At 43.6% G+C, this 19,395-nt stretch overlaps 1 protein-coding gene across 15 annotated transcripts in view; it reads left to right on the top strand.

Annotated features, from left to right (window-relative positions):
• The window catches only part of CDC42BPB (CDC42 binding protein kinase beta), a 98,649-nt gene extending 85,017 nt beyond the window's left edge, over positions 1–13,632 (top strand). For 6 of the 15 annotated variants that reach the window (XM_055795892.1, XM_055795849.1, XM_055795836.1 and 3 more), the window contains 11 exons: positions 380–596; positions 988–1,050; positions 4,394–4,990; positions 7,622–7,719; positions 7,831–7,915; positions 8,064–8,184; positions 8,274–8,391; positions 9,312–9,350; positions 9,480–9,585; positions 9,685–9,755; positions 11,878–13,632. In XM_055795892.1, the coding sequence (XP_055651867.1) occupies positions 380–596; positions 988–1,050; positions 4,394–4,990; positions 7,622–7,719; positions 7,831–7,915; positions 8,064–8,184; positions 8,274–8,391; positions 9,312–9,350; positions 9,480–9,585; positions 9,685–9,755; positions 11,878–12,009 (1,647 nt within the window). In that variant the 3' untranslated portion in view covers positions 12,010–13,632. Of the gene's footprint in view, positions 1–379; positions 597–987; positions 1,051–4,393; positions 4,991–7,621; positions 7,720–7,830; positions 7,916–8,063; positions 8,185–8,273; positions 8,392–9,311; positions 9,351–9,479; positions 9,586–9,684; positions 9,756–11,877 lie in introns of those variants that run through there. The other 9 variants (XM_055795859.1, XM_055795919.1, XM_055795897.1 and 6 more) reach the window with 4 other exon arrangements.
• The last annotated feature ends 5,763 nt before the right edge of the window (positions 13,633–19,395 follow it).

The raw sequence follows: 19,395 nt of genomic DNA, 5'->3' as shown, positions 1-19,395 counted from the left end.
ATTAAAAGATGGGGGGAGGGGAGGGATCAGGACAAATTATGGCATGTTATTGAAATTCCAGTTCAGAGCAGGAAGGAGCCCTTTACTGCCATGTATTGCTTATTGTAGGAAAGGAATGTAGCGTTCCTTGCCCATATTTTAGGATTCAGAATGACTGAGCAAGACTGAGTATTTTCAAACAAAACTGCTGTGGCTTGTGTGGGGTGTTTTTGAAGCACTGTGGTCATATTAGCTGTGTGCGATGTTGCATACCTCTCAGGTACATCATCACATTGTTATGAAAAACTGTATTTTACTACCACAGTTCTGTGAAGTATATAGTACTGACAAAAAGGGCCTTTATTTTCTTAGTAATTTCACTTTCTCTGTCTGTTAAAAGGTGACAGCTTCTCTCTTAGGTTTGCCTTCAAAGTCTTGTTCTCTACTGATCCTGACGGAAAATGAGAATGAGAAGAGAAAGTGGGTTGGAATCCTGGAAGGGTTGCAGTCTATCCTGCACAAAAACAGACTGAAAAACCAGGTTGTGCATATTCCACAAGAAGCCTATGACAGTACACTGCCTCTTATTAAAGCAAGTTTAGCTGCTGCTATTGTAGGTATGTTTGGTTTAACTTTTTGAAGTGTGTGAGGGTTGGAGCTTTTAGTTGGGCTTCTGTAATGAGAGCACTGACACCTTGAAATAAATTTCTCAGCTGAATTTCTTTATAGGAATTTAATAATGGGGGGAAGTGCTAATCTTGCATTCATATTCAGATTTCTTCATCTACTTGGAGTAAATGATACTGTTTAGTTGTTTAACAGATGGTTTTAGCAATACTTTATATAGCATGCTTTTGACAGACTGCATGAACTTAAGCAAAATTGATTTGGTGTTGAAAAACTGTTTGTCCAGAAATGTAAAACAGACTGTTTGCTTTGAACAGCTGGAAAAATGTGAGATTAAGTGTAGCTGAATTAATCGCCTTTTTTTTTTCCTTCCTGATTTAGATCGAGATAGAATAGCAATTGGTTCAGAAGAAGGACTGTATGTGATAGAGGTGACCCGTGACGGTAAGTTAGGCCATAATGCATGCAGTAATTACATATGGAATAATGAGCTCCATAACTTTTAGTGCTGTTACAACATAGGTTGCACAACAACCGCCCTTCATGTATAGTAAGTATTAAGCACTCAGTTAACTGATGAGAAGGAAAAGTGAGTGTGAGGTATAAGCACTAATTTGGTCGTTACCATTACGTTCAGTTGACTGGCTGAAATTAAAGGGATGAGTTACTGGGCATATTCTGACACAATCTCACCTTAACTGTGTTCCCATAGCAGGTAACAAAACGCTTCAGCACACAGAACATGCACAGCACACACAGCAGCAGTTGATGCACAATCAATTACCAGGCACTTACTAAATAGAACCTGAGTGAGAAAAACTTGATGTGGAAACAGACTTATTCCAACCTGCATCATCAGAGGACTTAAACTGACATATATTAGAAGTTAGACAGCTAGTGCAATAAGCACAAGCATTTGTAGACTTTTCATTAAAGCCACCATGTATCATTGTTTCTTCCAGAAACTTGACAGCCGTTCATGTTCTGTTTCAAACCAATAATGGCCAAAGCAAATGCCTTGCTTGTCCCTTTCCATTATCTCTTTATTTCCCTGACCCTATGCTTCTTCCTGAACCTGCTTTTTCCTTCCTGTTCTCGATGCACTCTGCCCTCTGCTTTGGGAAAAATGGCATCAGATTAGCCTGTTCTTCATGAAGACTTAGCATGTGCATTCCAGAAATTCACAGAGTGTGCTTCGGGTACCACAGTGAAGCGTATGCTGCACAGTCACTGGGGAGCACAGGCATATCCCTCTGTCATTGAATTCTTAGGCATCACAGCTAGGGAGTAAGGGATTAATTTTTCCCTTTAACCTGATATACTGAGCACAAATACAGATAACAATGGGAGACATGCCTTGGTATGGTGGGGAGAGCACGGAGACCAAAAGAACTACTAGCACATGAGCATGGGGATTGTTTGGGGTCAATCCATACAAAATGCAATTTTAAACATATTTTTTACAGAAGTTAAGTAATATATTTTCAAGAAGCAATGCAGATTTAGGACACAGTAATCTACTACTATTTATCTCTTCCAAGTTATTTCTTTCTCTCTGACTTTAAAAGCACCAAACATACCTTGTGAAATTCATACTTTCTTATAACTCATTAGGCACTCTAAATTTAGACAACATTCTAAATCCATACTTTCTGTGGTGTAAGAGCTAACAGCCATGGCTGTCTGATAGGATTGTTTCTAACAAAAGACCTAATGCTTTCTTCACCTTTTTTTCACTTTGTTTATAAAGTCTGAGCTTAGGTTCTTCTGGTGTCTTTTAACTATCTGGAAGTTGAGGATATTGAAGTCAGTGATACAGATTTGTAAAAATAAAAGGTGCCTTTTTCAGCTTGGAAAAATCACTGAGACACTCCTGAAATATCCTTTTGACTGTTTTTAGTCATTGTCATTCAAATTTCAAAAAGGATACTTCTTTAAATATAGCTTTGGAAGAATTTTAATTTCCTTTTTCAAGGCAATTTAGTTTGTAGCGATTTGACAGTTGGATTGCAGTCATGCTAAACTTCCATTTCAGTGTCAAGTAAAGCAGTGAGTACAGGTTCTGAAAGACTTGATGTGCAAAATCAAATGAAGTTAGGGATGTGGTTTTGGGGCAAAAAGCAAAACGTTATTGCTTCCGTTTGCTTAGAATAAGCCATTGTCCAGTTCCAGGAGAAACTGCTTTATACATGGAGAAAACAGATATTTTAAATTCTTTTTGGCAGTAATAAATGCCATTCCTTTGAGTAAACTTCCAGTGGTCATCATTCTGTAAGTACTTAGATATAAACGTAACTATAGATGCAGATAATTCCAAAGATTCCAGTACAGCTTCTTGCATAAAAGAAAATCGTACATTTAATTTGAAAGGTCATTTCATAAAGGAACAATTATCTGTATCACTGTGTCATATGTAAATGTGAAAATGAATTGTAAGTTTTGGGTTTAAGTTAAAAGACGTTTTGCAGGAGTTTTCTGTGTCCAGTTCCTACGTGTTAATAACATTTTTATAAATTGTAATTTCTTTTCCATTTTATGGCAGTTGTAATTTTCAGTGTTAATTAACTGCCAGCTGCTAATATCAAAGGTCTTTGGTCAGAATATCACTTAGTTCTTGACAAATAGTGTAAACTGTAAGCTGGAGTTAGAGCTAGGGGGGGAAAAAAAATAATCTTGGTGGCAAAGTTCCAACAGCTGGTTATTTCATAGAATGTTTCTTCAGACATATCATCTATTTGTGCAAGTGGGAGGATGCCACAAAAGCTTTGTGATTTAAACAGCCAAAGTCTTGTTACAGAATTTACAGAATTTGGTAACTTGGCAAAGTTACTCAACTGTTACTGAAAAAAATGCATATAAATTCCAGTTAATATTTCTTTTTTATTATTATTATCATTCACAGATATTTTGAATGCTAACAGAAAAATGAAAGTAACATTTTAATATAATTAGCTTATGCGTACTAGGTTTCCTAGTTTGGAATCGCTTAGTCTCTTCTACCTGTAACCCATGAAATGCTCACTGCTTTCCTGAAAGTGCCTGTATACCCACAATCCCAAAAGCAGAACACATTGTACATAACCCCCTTAGCTGCCTCTAACTCAGTTTTAAAAAACACTTCAAACAGTGAAACTAGTTTCCGTGGGCAGCCTAACTAGTCCTTACTGTGAGAAGGCTTTTCCTGGTGCCTGTCCTAAACATCTTTTCCTGCAGCTTAAGCCCATTTCTTCTTATCTTTTTCCCATCTCACACAGCTTTTTTTACCTTTCCATATAGGTGCTTAACACCCACTTACTGTACTGCTTTTGTATTAGGCTGAGACATTTGCCGGCAGTACAGAAATTTGTATCCTCCATTATCAGCATTAAATACTTCCTGTTTCTTTTCTTTGTGTTTTGCTAATTTGGTCTTCCTCCATAGTTTACTGAAGATACCGATACTTTCCTGAAGGTGGGACCCATTTCAGAAGATAGAGAGCATCTTGCAGTGTATAGATAGTACAGATGACACTATATAAAAAAACTCTCCATTTATCCCAGATGTTAAGCAGCCTTTTTCTGTCGAGTTGCTGAGACTTTGTATCCTGTAACTCAATAGAGTCACAGGAATGCTTTGTTTCCTCATTTGTTCTAAGAGTTAATAACAGAGCATCAAACGTAATAAGTGCTCTTTCTTATCTGGTGTCTGTGTTTAGATTCATTTTCAGACATCAGTATGTGACGCTGCAATGTTTCCAGGCCTGATGGTTTTCTTGTTTAACTTAGGGCAGCTTTTCTTTCCTTTGCAGTGATAGTCCGAGCTGCTGACTGCAAGAAGGTGTACCAGATAGAGCTTGCTCCCAAAGAGAAAATTATCATCCTCATCTGTGGTCGGAACCATCATGTTCATCTTTACCCCTGGGCCTCTCTGGATGGGTCAGAAGGAAACTTTGACATTAAGCTTGCAGAAACTAAAGGCTGCCAATTGATTACAACTGGAACACTAAAGAAGAGTTCTTCAACTTGTTTGTTTGTGGCTGTTAAACGACAAGTTTTTTGCTATGAAATTCACAGAACTAAACCTTTCCACAAAAAATTCAGTGAAATTCAGGCTCCAGGAACTGTACAGTGGATGACAGTGTTCAAGGACAAGCTCTGTGTTGGCTACCAGTCTGGGTTCTCTCTGTTGACCATCCAGGGAGATGGACAATCTATAAACCTGGTAAATCCTAATGACCCCTCGCTTATCTTCCTCTCACAGCAGTCTTTTGATGCCCTTTGTGCTGTGGAGCTCAGTAATGAGGAATACCTGCTTTGCTTCAGCCATATGGGAGTGTACGTCGATTCGCAAGGTCGAAGGTCACGCATGCAGGAACTAATGTGGCCTGCAACTCCTGTTGCCTGTAGTATGTATATGTTTTTCTGTTGCCATATCCCTGTTGCTGCTTTACTTGTCTTGAAATAATCAGCATTGTATTCTATTTTGCTTTGGTTTGTCTTTCAATCCCTACAATTGAAGTTTTGATGAGTTAACAGGATACATAGTTCTTCCTAATGGTAGTTTTGGACTTTATGATCTCCTGGACTGAGATCCTGGATGCTGCAAGAAGAGAAGCTCTGTCTTGTTACAGGACACAGAAGAACAAAATATGGAATGCAAAACAACTTTTACAGAGAGTAGTCCTGGAGGCAGGACAGTGCAAGACTACTGGTCTGTGAAATTCTGTGAAGATTTTTGCTCCCCTAGAGAGTGTAAATGTCTAGGTGTCTGTAGGATGTCCTCTGTGTCCTATACTCAAAGTACAATAGAAGGTTGAAGAACAACTCTAAAGGTTCATGAAGATCACAAAATAAGCAGTAAAAATTTTGGGTTTGGTAGAACTGGTAGCACTTTTTCTCCTTTTGGTTTTGTTTTTAGGGGGAGAATTTCCAAAAATAATATAGGCAGGTGGAGGGTAATTTTTCAACCACTCTTTTCATTTCAGGAGCATTGACTTAGCAGCTAGTTAGGACAGAAGCACATGCAGAGCATTTTTCAGTATTTGGTAGTCAAAGGCAGTTTGTGATAAAACTGGGATTTCTATTTGGAGCTCAAATAGCAATTGAAATGTTTTGAATGATTGAAGGCAAGAAGTAGCTTTTTGTTTGAACAGTACAGCAAGCAGTCAGGTGCATGCTGGTTTGATCAGGTCAGGCCCTGATAGCAGTTTGTTTAATTTTAATTGTCTTGAACTGAGATTGTTTGCTTTTTTTACTTTGACCTAATTCTGTCCAGAATTCCAAAGCAAAGGCCCAAGGAAACAATGTAGTTGCAAATTTACTTTAAAACACCATTAGCCAAAGCTAATGTTTCCTTTTCCTTTATCAGCTTTACAGTTTTTTGCATTTCAGCAAACTAGACTTGCTAGTTAATGGTTTTGTTATTATTACCAGCTGTTCTTACTGTAAACTGTTGTACAGCATCCTTGTGTGTGCAGTCCTGAGTGGTGTTAGCCTGGGGCTGTTTTTGTAGAAGGAGCAACGTTTGCTGCTGCCAAAGGAAACTGGATTACTTCCCTTTTCATTAGCCTGGTCCTCCTTCCTCAGTCCTGGTGTCTGCCACTAGTGTTGTAGGCTTTTTTTTTAACTGCCCCATCAGGAGCTAGTCAAAGTGGAAGTGGTTTCTCCCCCTGTTGCAGTTTCTGCTGTGGTAAAGGACCATGTCACAGAGAAGTGTTAGGATATGGTGGAGAATTTGTCTCTAGGACGTTCAGTCCCTCATGCTAGGAGAGGCCGAGGTCTGCGCTAGCGCAGTCAGCTCCATTACCTCGGGTGGCCTGTCCAGGTTGCAGTTAAACCAGCTTCACGTGCTGGTTCTGTGCTGAGTCAGTGCAGGCGTTGTGGGACTGCTTAACTTGAGCGCAGTGCAAAGACTGGGAGCCAGCAGGTCTCCAAGCTGTAGCATGAGCAAGCCCAGTGCAGACACTATCATATGTCTCTGGGAACCAGCTGAGATCTGATCCAGCTTATCAGCTCTGACTGGTAAGTGCTGGCCTTGGCTACCAGCTGGCCAGGCAGAAGCAGTTGGTGTTTCTTTCTGAATGCGCAGTGGTCTCCCTTGATTTGGACAGCCAAGCCAACTGTGACCCCATCTAATAACTACTTGACCGTACATAATTTCTGGGATACATACTTATGACGGCTGTCCAAGGCTTTCTGTGAACAAATTTAAAAAATGGCATGGCAACCTTACTTCAGTTCTTCTAAGGAGATTCTGTGATGTATTTTTAGTGACCTACTAGGTAATTTTTCTTTTGTTTGTTGAAGCAGCTCTTTTCCCTATTAGCTCCCATAAATTTCTAGTAACCGCTTTTTACATCAGGACACAGTCTTTACACGAGCAGATGCATGTTGATATGAGGCTCTAGGGATCTCTGCTTTTCATTTGACCTACAATAAACTTGTCTGCCTTTTACGTTTAAAAAAAAAAATAAATAAAAGAGAAAATGGGTTGTGGGCTTTACACATTGTGACATTTTCCTGGTTAACCTGATAAAAGTAACTTGCACACTAATATCTAAATCTAGATAATTGTTAGCAAAAGAGGAAGGAAATTGAGAACAGATCCACATCATGACTTCATGACCCACCTCACAGATGGTGGCCCTCTTTTCCCGTGCACAGAGCAGATGTATAGTTAGTTTGCTGCTTCCGAAATGAAGTAATCTGCATCTGTAGAAAAGATAGCTGCTCGGTTCCTACCAAGTAGCAAATTCGTATGCATCTGAAAACTTTTTTGCAATTTCATGAAATCATAATATGAAGTTTAAAAATACTGAAAGGGTCAAACTTAAGTCTTTCCATGATGCTGGCAGTTGTTAGCAAATCTATTATCACAAAAATACCTGTTTGAAAGTGGGGCTGGGAAAAAGTGTTTTAAAATATGTCTTGCACATAGTGGAAAACTTTTTTAACTATTGAAATGTGCTCAAATATGTGTCAGTTCTGGACTTCCTGAAACCACATTAGGGTTTTCTGTTTGTTTTTAATCTATGCAGGTTGCAATTCTTCATATGTAACAGTATATAGTGAGTATGGTGTTGATGTTTTTGATGTCAACACTATGGAATGGGTCCAGACTATTGGTCTGCGAAGGGTAAGTAATTCTCTTTGAATATAGATCTTCATTGGGTTAATTCCAAATTAGATATTTCTTCACAGTGTATGTTAGGCTTGAGTTAATTCTCTGTCTCCTTCCTCAAAACAGATCAGACCATTAAACATGGACGGCACGCTGAATCTCCTCAACTGCGAGCCACCAAGACTAATATATTTCAAGAACAAGTTTGCAGGTGAGTACTGCCCAAGGGGAGAAATGGGAAAATGATACAAAGCTGAGTAATTTTAAGTCACGTTACCTTTGCATGAGATGAAACTTGTATTGGATGCGTCTGGGTCAAGGTGTACCTATGTATGTGAAATTGTGTTGTGATATTACAGCAGGAGCTGTCCTCAGTGTGCCAGAAACATCTGACAATAGCAAGAAGCAAATGCTTCGGACTAGGAGCAAAAGAAGATTTGTATTTAAGGTTCCTGAGGAAGAGCGATTGCAACAAAGGCGGTAAGAATTTAATCGTGGTGTGTAACTTACTATACATGATAACATGCAGACTGGGAATGCTAATAGTAAAAACCACTCTGTTCTTTTAGGGAAATGCTTAGAGACCCTGAGCTAAGGTCGAAGATGATTTCTAACCCAACGAATTTCAACCACGTGGCTCATATGGGACCAGGAGATGGAATGCAGGTTCTCATGGACCTCCCACTGGTAAAATACATTTAAAAGGGAGGGAGGTGTATGTGCCTTTATTCTTGCTCAAAAAACTGTGAAGATGAGCAATAAGGAGCTCAAGTATTATCTCTGTACCAGATTTTTCTTTTAATCATTTTGAGAAAGGTGGACCTTCGTGATGAGCAATGCTTGTAAATCCTGTGCAAGGAAATACTGTTAGCTGACTTATGAGACTGAAAGAGATAGATATCACTGCCAGGAGCTTGTTAGTAGTTTGTAAATAATCAGTCTCTCCTCCTTCCTTTTCCTTGTTTGACTTCTTAAAATAACAGAATGAATTTCCTTCGTCCTCATCCTCTCAACATTCTGCTCTGATATCACCTCCAACAGGCTTTGAGCATGTCTATCACATGAGCTGTATCTCTGCTGAAATCTTTCTCCAGAGTGACCATTCCTCACTGCAAGGCTCCCCTCTGCTTTCTTCCTCTTCCTGTCCCTCCTCTGCTTCCCTAGCAAGGGTAGGAGTAGCTACAAACTGTTAGGAACTGGAATGGTGTGCTTGTGGCACTTTGCCAATTCTAGAGCAAAAACAAGGGGGGGAAAAACTGATGCTGTGGAGGTAATTAAAATGCACGTAAGTTGCAGTGCTTTATAGGCATTATTTTTATTTTGTATTTAACAAATACAGCATTTGGTGAGCTATTAGTGTTAAATCCATGAGAGGAAGGTGCAAAGGTACACTTTTATGATCTATACCCTCTGTTTATAGCTGCTAGTCAGGCTTTCTCTTGTCCTTCTCAGCTAGCGTATATGAGGGTAATGCATTTGTCCTTTCAGCAGGAGGAGGAAGGAAAGCAGAACTGTTGGTACAGTCCCTGCCCCTTTAATAGAGGGTTTGCTGGCTGACAGGTTCCAGTGGCTGCTATGGGGCTTAGTTCTTTCTCTGTCTTTCTCAGGGTTTGTGTCTGTTACTGAAAATATGTGGATGTGGTCAAGTAAGTTCAGTTTTTCTACCAACACTGGGTTGTAATAGCTTCAAAAGCACAGTAAAGTTTTCATGAGTAACAACTCCTAGTAGGATAGCTTTTGTTGCTGGCTAACAAGGTCTTTCATTTCAACTATAGAGTGTCCTACCTCCTGCACAGGATGAAAAACCATGTCCATCTACAGCTAATGTCTCACGGCAGCAGCAGCAGAGGAACAAAACCTATATTTCATGGCCCTCGTCAAGTAAGGCTGGACGCAAGCTTGTCACTTCTGAGCTGTAATTTATGGTTTCAACAGGAGGTGTAAACCTGCCTTTTGGTTTTTTTCCTTCTTCCTCTCCAGGTGGCAGTGATGTGGGAGGAGCCATGCCTTCCCGAAGTATGTCTGATCCTGACCAGGAGTTCGACAAAGAGGTAAAGTAGCTGTTATTAAATGGAGACTGATGCTATCCTGTTGCTGTAGATTTGTTTTCTTTTTCCAATAAATTAAATTTCTGAGGAAATACTTCATAAAGACTGAGTTCTTTATGGAGATGTTTTCCTTCCACAAATGTTTTCTCCAGTCTGTAATATATGATTACAGGTTAGATGTGCCAGCACAAAAGCAAAGCTGTGAAAAGATCTTTTTATGGTGGTATTTTAAGAAGTATTATGTCTTGGATTAAGCTTTGTAGGCAAGGGAAATTTGACTAATTGATGAAATGTCCTCAAAGCTCCTAAAAATGTTCTCTAGGCTATTAGCATAGAATAGCAAAGTAATACAACTAGTTAAGTAATTTTCTGTGCTGCCTTAAGGAAGACACTTTGTCATGTAACTTGAGAAGGAATTATATTTTAAAAAAACATAGAACTGTTTATAACAGGAGTAAAAGTATACGCCAGTAGTCACCAGATTGAAAATGTCTTGGCTGTACAAAACTGGCGTCCCTGAATCTAAGGAGAGAAGATGTATGAGTTCTGTTTCCTTGCTTTATCATGGGTATAGCTTCTTCCAAGCTTTGCGCAAGCACTGCCTGTGCAAGGAAAGTGTTAGGAATTATTCCTGGGAGGCAAATTCCTAGATCAAGGTCTTTGCCTCTTTTTAGCACTTTTTGGTACCCAACTACAGGCCCATATAATGTTCTGGATTTTGAAGGGTGCTTTTCTGAAACCAGAGCTCTGCAGGATGCCTTAGGACACTGCAAGTCAAAGCGTGTGCTCAGAGTTCTGATCCCAGCCATGCTCCCATTTCCTTTATCACCTTTAGTAAGCCATTAAAAGCATGTGAAAATAGCCATTAAAAGCATGTGAAAATAGGGGTCTGTAAACACAGCAGGTTTTGAAACTGCCTGGGTTTTCAAAGGTGCTGATGACAGTCTATGTCATTCGAGTTAGTTATTGTACAGCATCCTTCTCAAATTCCGTTACATTCCATGGTCTAATAATTGCTGTTTGTAGGCACAAGTAATGGTGCATTCTAAGGTTTTTACAATAGTATTTTCTTTTTCGATAGGTCTTACAATTTCTTACGACTTCTTGAATTAAAACAAAGAGTAGTTTGAAACTCAGAAAGGGAGGCTTTAATAACACCTTTTGGCTTTATACTATTTTTCCCATGGCTTTTGGCTTTATCGCAGCATGAACTGGATCATGTTAGGATAATCTTGTTATGTATGATCTTATTATTGTCTGAGCCATGCAAAACCTTGTGAACCGCATTCTTGAAGGGTCTTACCTTTCAATCAATTTGCTAAACGTATATTCCCTTTCTTGAAAATAACTTGCTGCAACGGTACCAGTTTTTCCTGAAATGCAGTATTTCGTCAGCAGTGAACGTGTGCAGTGCTCAGAGTTGCAGCTCACCAAAAATAGCGGGGAATCTTGCCAGCCATCCTGTTGAAGTGAGACCAATCTGTGAAGGCAAATACCCAACAACCAATGTAACGCTGGGGAAATAACTGTGGATAGACTGTCTTTATTAGACATTGACATAGGGTGTCTCCAGTAAACATATTCTGTTTCCAGATCTCCAGCCTGATACTTGGCAGCCTTCGCTCTTTTGTCAGGCATTTCACATGCTTGTCACTGTTGCTGTTTTGTAAGCAGTTCATATGCTTGTTTCTTTCCTTCTCACCAAACTGAAGATGATTTGACTGTAATTGTTACTTGGTTTGTATGGGCAGACAGATCTGCTCCTGGGCTATAAAAATTGCTTGGAAAACACAGGGTGGTAAATCCAGAGCAACAGTGGACAGATGGATGCATTCCATCAGGAAAGTTTTTCAGTGGCTAAAGGAGAGGAGCCTGAGATGTAGCAGTTTCCACGTACTTTGCCATAATTCCTGGTACATCAGAAGGTCACCTTCAGGGACTACACTGCAGCCTGTTGATAATAATGGAATTACTTGTATGAATGTTTAGCTATGAATTGAATCTAATACACACTGCTTTGTAGGTGTTGCTCACCCCAAATTTTGAGTGCTTTTGAAAGCTTTTCAGTGTGAAGAATTGATTTTAAGTAAGCAATTTTTTTTTTTTTTATGTTTCTCATTAACAGCCTGATTCAGACTCCACCAAACATTCTACTCCATCCAACAGCTCAAATCCGAGTGGTCCCCCAAGTCCCAACTCTCCTCATAGGAATCAGCTTACGCTGGATGGACTGGACCAGTCAACCTGTGATGCATAACACTACTGCTCTCACCTTTCTGGCTTCAATCATCCACTACTCCATGGAGTATTCCAAGAGCAGGGCAAAGCTGTCTCAGATGCTAGTGCCAAGACTGACACTGAATCTCTAGTGTTGTACAAGAATAATTATATATCCAGATTGTAGATACAAACTATTAAAATGAAGAAAATTCTTTACTAAATAGTGATTGAGCTTTTTATGCAGAATTGTTCACTGCTCAGTTACGGTTGATTCCTTTCTGCACAGCTGTGACAGTTTTATTGCATAGGAGCATTTAAGGCCACCAGTAAATAGTCTTATTCTTATGCCGAAAAAGAAATAGAGAGAGATACTGATAATGTTGCTACAATATCAGGAATATTATTTTTCTATAGAATGATGTAATGTCTCATTAGCAGGAAATCCTTTTAGACACAATTTGGACCTCTAAATAGGAAATGCGAGCAGGTCTAGTTACATCCTCAGATGAATACACTTTTCCTTTCTCCCGTAACTCTTTGTTTCCTAAATCTTAAGGAGAATGCTAGGAAGCTGTAGGTCATTTCCAGCTTCAATAGAATCACCAGGAAGTTAAAAGTTGGTTATAGTTTTGTGGCCTTTTAATTCTTTTAGCCATTACATATACAGCTGCATAACTGTCTTTCTATCTTTCTACCAACTTTTTAGTCTTGTACATAGGACTACTGCCAGTTATCTTTTACCTATACCCTGCTTTTTAGTCCTCATCAATCAGTCATTAGTCAGGGCTTTTAAAACATAGGTAATTACTGCTGTGAAAAAAAATTTTACTCCTAGTTCCTGCCTGTCTCCTTCTGAGAAGTTATTTCTCCTGGGTTTTTTGGTGTAAGGACACTACATTGTTTAGCTAGCAAGCCTTCTTGTGGACGCATTGCCCTTGAAGTCTGCTTGATGTAAGGGACTATATCGCACTAAAACATCAGTCTGTTTTATTGGCTACCAAAGTGGAACGTGAAGGATCTGTAACTGGGGGTGCTGCTTTTCTCATTAATTGTATCCTCACCTGCATGAAGACCCCATGATTATTAATCAAGTATTGATCATGTAGAAAAATGCACAACACACTCCTGTATATTTTGCTATGGCCCACGTGCAGTGGTGATGTTTTGCGTGTATATTTAATCTCATGCTTCCATGTATTATACATTTAGTAATCAAAGATTTGTGACCATGTTTCATTAAAAGCTTGTAATTAATTCAGTGGCTGGCATATCCAGTTTGTCATTGTCACACTAGTGTGCCTTCTGTGCCAATTTTTTGACAGTTGGATGTCACTTATTTAAAATTTGGTTTAAATGGGCTAATGGTATACCAATGGCTAATGTTCTTTTCTGAAACACTGTATAGACGTGCACTTATCTTTAGTTTAAACTGAGTGTTCTAGTCAACATTTAATCCTGTTACGTTAAGTGTTCGACAGTACTTGCTCTTTTTCTCAGATTCTTGATAAAGGGGCTCAGTTAGAGCTGGACACTACTGCTTTGGGGGTTTTCTGGTTTTTACTTTTTTAATGTAAGTCTAAGTCTTTGTAATTATTGAATTGTGAGAACATTTTTGAACAATTTACCTGTCAATAAAGCAGAAGAGGGAGGTTTTAAAGTTCATAGTCGTCTGTCTTGACATGTCAAAACAGTCTACCACTGACACTTGCTTTAGTTTCATGGTAAATTCACTTCATTCATATGGACGTTTTACATAAACTGAAAGATACGTTGAAGCTCCGTACCTGAATGCTATGAGAAAGGTGTGTGTTTCTGCACGTAAATGCATGTTTAGGAGCAATGGAAGTCCTTTTGGTGGAATACAGCGTTGAAATTTTGTGCCCTCGGTTTGTGTTAGAGTTGTCATTTCATTGAGATGCTGGCCCTGTTAATTCCTTTGTAAATTATATGACTGTTTCCTTACGGCTGGAGCATCATAAGGAGGCTGCAGGATCTATTCAGGCATCTTAAATACGATAAAACAATAAAGACTTTTGACTTACTGTCAAAGCAGTAGTCCCAAAGAAACACTTAGGGACGTTCCAAGGATTGGTGTGTGAATGGTGCAGCCCTAATATAGGTTGGTTTTGGTTTTTTAAAGCTTCCCTCGTGCTCCAGTATTTGAGCACCACAGAGCTTACTGTAGCTTGAAGAGAGCCAACATCTTTTCTACTGTATCCTGGGTTAGCATCTCTGCTCCTGAATTACTTGTTTTGTCTCGCCCTTCCGACTTCAGGTTGTGTTAATGGGGAAGGCCTAGGTGGGTATTTTGGACCCTCTGTTGCTTGCTGGACCAAACCTACCTGGGCAAGGCTGGCAGGCTGGGGTGGGCCAGCTTGGGAACGCGCGCCCACGCTGCCCCGAGGGTGGGAGTGATAGCTGGCAGCAGGTTTGAGGGCTGTGTGCCGGAAGCCTTCTTGCAAGTATTCATGCTAATCAGCCTTTGACTTTTAAAAAAACATTTCTACTGCTCTTGAGCTGATTTTCTCTGCACAGTGAGGACTTTGGATGACAACAAAGTCTTTAATTATGGGGGTATTAAATCATAGCACTCAGCAGTGCCAGGGCTTGGTTATAATTTAAGCAGGAGAACGTTTCTAGAAAAATAAATTAATTGCTCAGTATGAATACATTATTCTTCTCCGCCCCGCCCCCCCCCCCCCCCCCCCCCAAGTCCTCCACCACAGCCCTTTGCAAATCTTCTATTCCCTTAAGGTTTCTGATTCTTGTTACCTAAAGAGTCCTCCTAAGCGCTTGGGAGAACTTTCAGAAGTGGGGAGATTCGAGACTATGTGAAACGTTCCTCTGAGGATGCGCTTTCATCTCCCTGGAGGCTACCAGTCTAGTATCGCAAGCGAGGAATTGGGCTGTGCAAGGAACGAGGATAATTTGGTCTCTGCCTGTTCCTCTGCCCATTCCATTTTCATAGAGGCATTACATCAGGTCCCAAAGCTGGGCCACTGGGTGTACCACTTGCTAGAACGTGCTGGTCACTTCCAGCACAGATCTTTGTCCCAAAAGGCTGTGTATTTTGGAATACATCCTGGTGTCACTTACAAGTTTAGTTCTTGGGTAGCATCTACCAACACCTCTGTCTACAGCACAGATGTGCCGAGAACAAACAGCTTCCGAAATAGCTGCAACCTGCTGGGGACACACCGCTGTGTAAATACTCGCTCTGTGTTTGCAGGGTAAGTGCTTAACACAGCAAAGTCACGGGGAGGGGACTTCAGTGTGGAAATGCCAAAGTTCCAGGCATCCTCGTTCTGCGTGACACCAGATTAGGCATCCCTGCGAGAAAGCAGATGCATAAAGGTCTTAAGAGCTGGCACTGCTAGTCTAAAGCGCTGAGAAGCAGGGAAGCGTTTCAGGGAAAAGGTGAGTGTGGGAACTGATCTGCACCTTCGGGTGCAGTTAGGCAGTCGGAGGGAGGTGTCACACCGCGACTGGTCTTGCTGCTGAGTTTAGCCTGTTTTAAAAGGAAAAAATAGATTGTATCCTTGCATGCCAGGCTACTGGAACATCTCATGTTCAATTCACACCCTGCCTGCTCTGTAGGAAGCAGCTCCGGCAGGCAGAAGTGAGGACATACCAATATTAGTGTTCGCCTGCCCTGCCCTTGCCTTCCATTGCAGTGGCAGGAGGTCTGCATTGCCTTCTGCCTGCTCGCACGGATGTGCGCTTCCCTCTCCGTTCCCCTTACATCCCTTGTCGGCAGCCTTGGGCTCCTCACAGCTCGGGGGGCCGGAGCTGCAGCCGCTGCCCCCCTCGCCGCCAGGCTGAGAGCTGTTGCCCGTGGCCTGGGCTCACCGCCAGCGGGGCCGTGCAGCAGCCTGGGGTTGGAGGGGCTCTGGTTCAGGGGAAGGGGTGCAGTGGGCACAGGTACCACATCGGGGAGGCAGGAGGGAAGGTGCAGTGGTTGGAAAGAGCCAGCACGATCTCGGTGCTCCCTTGCAAAACCCTCCTGAATGTGTTTCTGGGGACTAGGGGTGATGACGAGACCGGACACCAGCTGCGCGCTTTTGCAGGATGCCAGGGAAAGCCAGATGTTGGCAGAGCATGTCCCAGTGGCGAATGATGCTCAGACTAGCGTTGCCGGCAGGGTTAGCTGAGGACAGGAGCAGAAGACAGCAGGACGTGCTCAGCAAGGGAGAGCTGCAGTGCTGCGCTCCAGCCAGAGGAGGAACATGAACTCAGCTATCAGCCTGTTCCCCATCCTTGCAGCAAATATTTCCCCTGCTCCCCAATAAGCTGCAGCACTTTTTTGTCACCTGACTGCACAGGTTTATGCAGCTCTGTTGGTCTTTTTCTCATAGATAAACCCCTCAGATGTTTTGCAGCATCGGTTGCGTTCCAGTTTCATATGCAGTCCCTGCTCTGCAGTCCCCTGAGGAAGAGCGGTACGGAGCCCTGAATGCTGATGGAGGAGACGGCCACAGCTCTGCTGCAACCCCGCAGCGCCTTGGCCAGCTCCTGCACCCTGGTGCTGCCAGACCCTGCCAAGTCCCCTCCCTTTCGCTGCTGCTACCTCTTGCTAAAAAAAAAAAAAAAAAAAAAAAAAAAAATTATTAAAAAAATGCATTGGCCAAAGTCTGTTTGTAGGCTCGGTGGTATTTTAAGCTCTGCTGCCTGCCGCACCGTCTGAATCCAGATTTGCACAACTTCTGTGAGCAGCTGTAACCCGTAGAGGGAAGGCACATTGACACGAGTTGGTGTCCATTAATAGTGCGCAGGTAGACCCCAGGAAGCAGCTACTCCTGAGATCTTGCCATTAACACTAATGCATTTTGCATTAGTCTGTCACAGCAGGGGTTCCCTGACTCTCAGGACCAAGAGCAAAACAAAGCCATCAGGTGCCCAGCCGTGTGCTGCGCACAGACGAGGTGGCATAAACCACCCACCTGATGCGCTGCTTACCGAAGATGTCTGAGCATTAAATTCCTTGTTTAGGCAGGATCCCAGGAGAGACTCTTAGGTACTGCAGCCCTTTGTGTTACCCTGCCTGCGCTGGGGCTCTGGGGCGCAGAGTGGTGATGGATACAGCTGGTTTTCTGGGAGCTGTTGGTCCCCAGCACCACAAACTGACTCTGGTGCTTCCGTTTTTTCTGCAGAGCTCCTTGCTCCCTGTGATGCTTTCTGTACGAGTGAGTGAACGTGGCTCCTGAAGGAAAAGTACAGAATGTGCTCTGCTAGCAGGCTGAAAAAAATTGATCTCTACTTTAATTAAAGCCTCTATTGTAAGTGACCTCGAGCTGGTAATGCGTTTTAGAAATGAAGCCTTGCCAACAGCAAATCTGTACACCCCAATACAGAGGGGTGACCAGGCGGTGATCTGCTGGAAGGTGGCCTGCCTCCCTCTGTGCCAGCTGTGTGGCCAGCTGCACGTCCCTGGAGGCCATCCCACCGCACAGGCACATGCCTGCCTTCCTCACCCTGAAATCCCTGCGCACCCAGGTGGGATGCGGCACCGTGGTCTTCAGCAGCTCACAGGGGGGAGATACTATCCTGCTGCCATCTTGTGCAGTGGTCCCTGTTGCCAGTGGGTTCTTCTCCCTCCTGTTGCCAGTGGGTTGTCTTTTTCCTCTCCAAACATGTGGCCATGGGATGCTCTTGCCTTCAGCGCACGTTGTGGGGATTGCAACCGCCAAGACCCTGTGCAGTCCTGGAGCAAGAGGCCCAGGAACAGCACGGGGAGGGAGGCTGTTCCCTCCGGTGGCTCCCTGGGGTCCGGCCCTGAGCTCTCCTTGGAGGTGGCAGCGCTGGTGTGCGGGGCTGCCTGGTACAACAGCCTCCAGCACACAGCACTGCCTTGGCCTGAGCCATGGCAAAATCAATCGTCTGTATGTGTGTACTTGAAGGCTTGTAAGCTAGAGGTGGTACAGGCACTTGCCATGAAGTGATTTGAAAGGGGGAAAAGAGCACAAAGAGGCTCTCACAGGCAGCAAGTAAAGCACCCTTACAGATATGAATCCCTCCCTCTCTGCAGCCAGACCCAGCCGCGGTCCGGGCCAGAGGATGCTGCGGCTGCTCTCACAGGCACCATGGTAACATTGCGGCACCAGCGCCTTGATGGCGAGCAATGCACGGGCTGCCCGCGCTGCCCTGCACCCTGCGCTGTGCTGTGCCTGCACTGGCACCCCCCTCCCCCAGCTGCGGGGTGCTGTCTTGGCTCGTGAAGTCCAGACAAGAGCTTGGACTGGTGTGTGGGGGTGTGTGTGTGTGTGTGTGTGTGTGTCTTCCTCAGGTTCATTTCATGGGGGTGACTGTGTGCTGTGGGGTGAGTTTTGGGGACCTGTCCCTGGGCCACTGCTCTCCACAGACTCCACAGAGATGCACTTGTTGCAGGACCACGGGATGGTGAGACTTGGGTATTCCCCACCTGCTCATGTCAGCCACCTCCTGCAGCAGCAAATGGCTTTCTCTGCTTTTTGACCTGGCTGGTGACCATTTCATTCAGCGCCAAGTGCCCGACAGCCACAGCAGAAGCTCCTGCCTGGGCAAGTCGCTTTTCCTCCCAGTACTGCCAGACGGGCACCCCCAAGAGAGGTGAGCATGGTGAAATCCCAGCAGTGTGCACCTGAGCACAGACCTCCCCGCCGGGCTCTGTCCCACTTGCAGAGCGATGGCAGCAACCAGGGCCTTGGAGATGGTCTTGTTCCCTGCCTGGCTTGTGTTTTGTGTCCTGACTGCTCGTACTGCTCGTTACTGAAGTCCCTCTGTGGGCAGGGGGCAGCAGGGCCCCAGGTGATCTCCCCGCCACATGCTGCCCATCACCCTTCGTCAGGGCTCTGATGAATTCCCAGGCCTTTGGAAGAGATTATGTCTTCCAGAGACAAGAACAAAATATAATAAAATTAAAATAGCTGCTTCCTCATGGAATACGCCAACAAGCCCTGCTGAAAACCCAGTACCGTGTAAATTTGCATCAATTTGCATACATCTCCATAATTTCAGCCTCACCCATCAGACCTGCTCCCATAAGGATGTGCTGCCTGACACTGCAGGCAGCTGAGGGTACTTGACACACGCCAGGCCATGAACACCGCTGCTAGCAAGGCCCTTCGGCACCACTGCCCTGACTCTCATTAGAGACTGGCCAGCATGCCCGGTGCCAGCCTGCATCCCTACCCGGCACCCCCAGCATGCCCGGTGCCAGCCTGCATCCCTACCTGGCACTCCCAGCATGCCCGGTGCCAGCCTGCATCCCTACCCGGCACCCCCAGCATGCCCGGTGCCAGCCTGCATCCCTACCCGGCACTCCCAGCATGCCCGGTGCCAGGCTGCATCCCTACCCGGCACCCCCAGCATGTCCGGTGCCAGCCTGCATCCTTACCCGGCACCCCCAGCATGCCCGGTGCCAAGCTGCATCCCTACCCGGCACCCC

This window comes from Falco peregrinus, chromosome 1 (assembly GCF_023634155.1).
Source record: "Falco peregrinus isolate bFalPer1 chromosome 1, bFalPer1.pri, whole genome shotgun sequence".
NCBI classification, from domain to species: Eukaryota; Metazoa; Chordata; class Aves; order Falconiformes; family Falconidae; genus Falco; species Falco peregrinus.
This window is presented reverse-complemented; position numbering and strand designations above follow the sequence as displayed.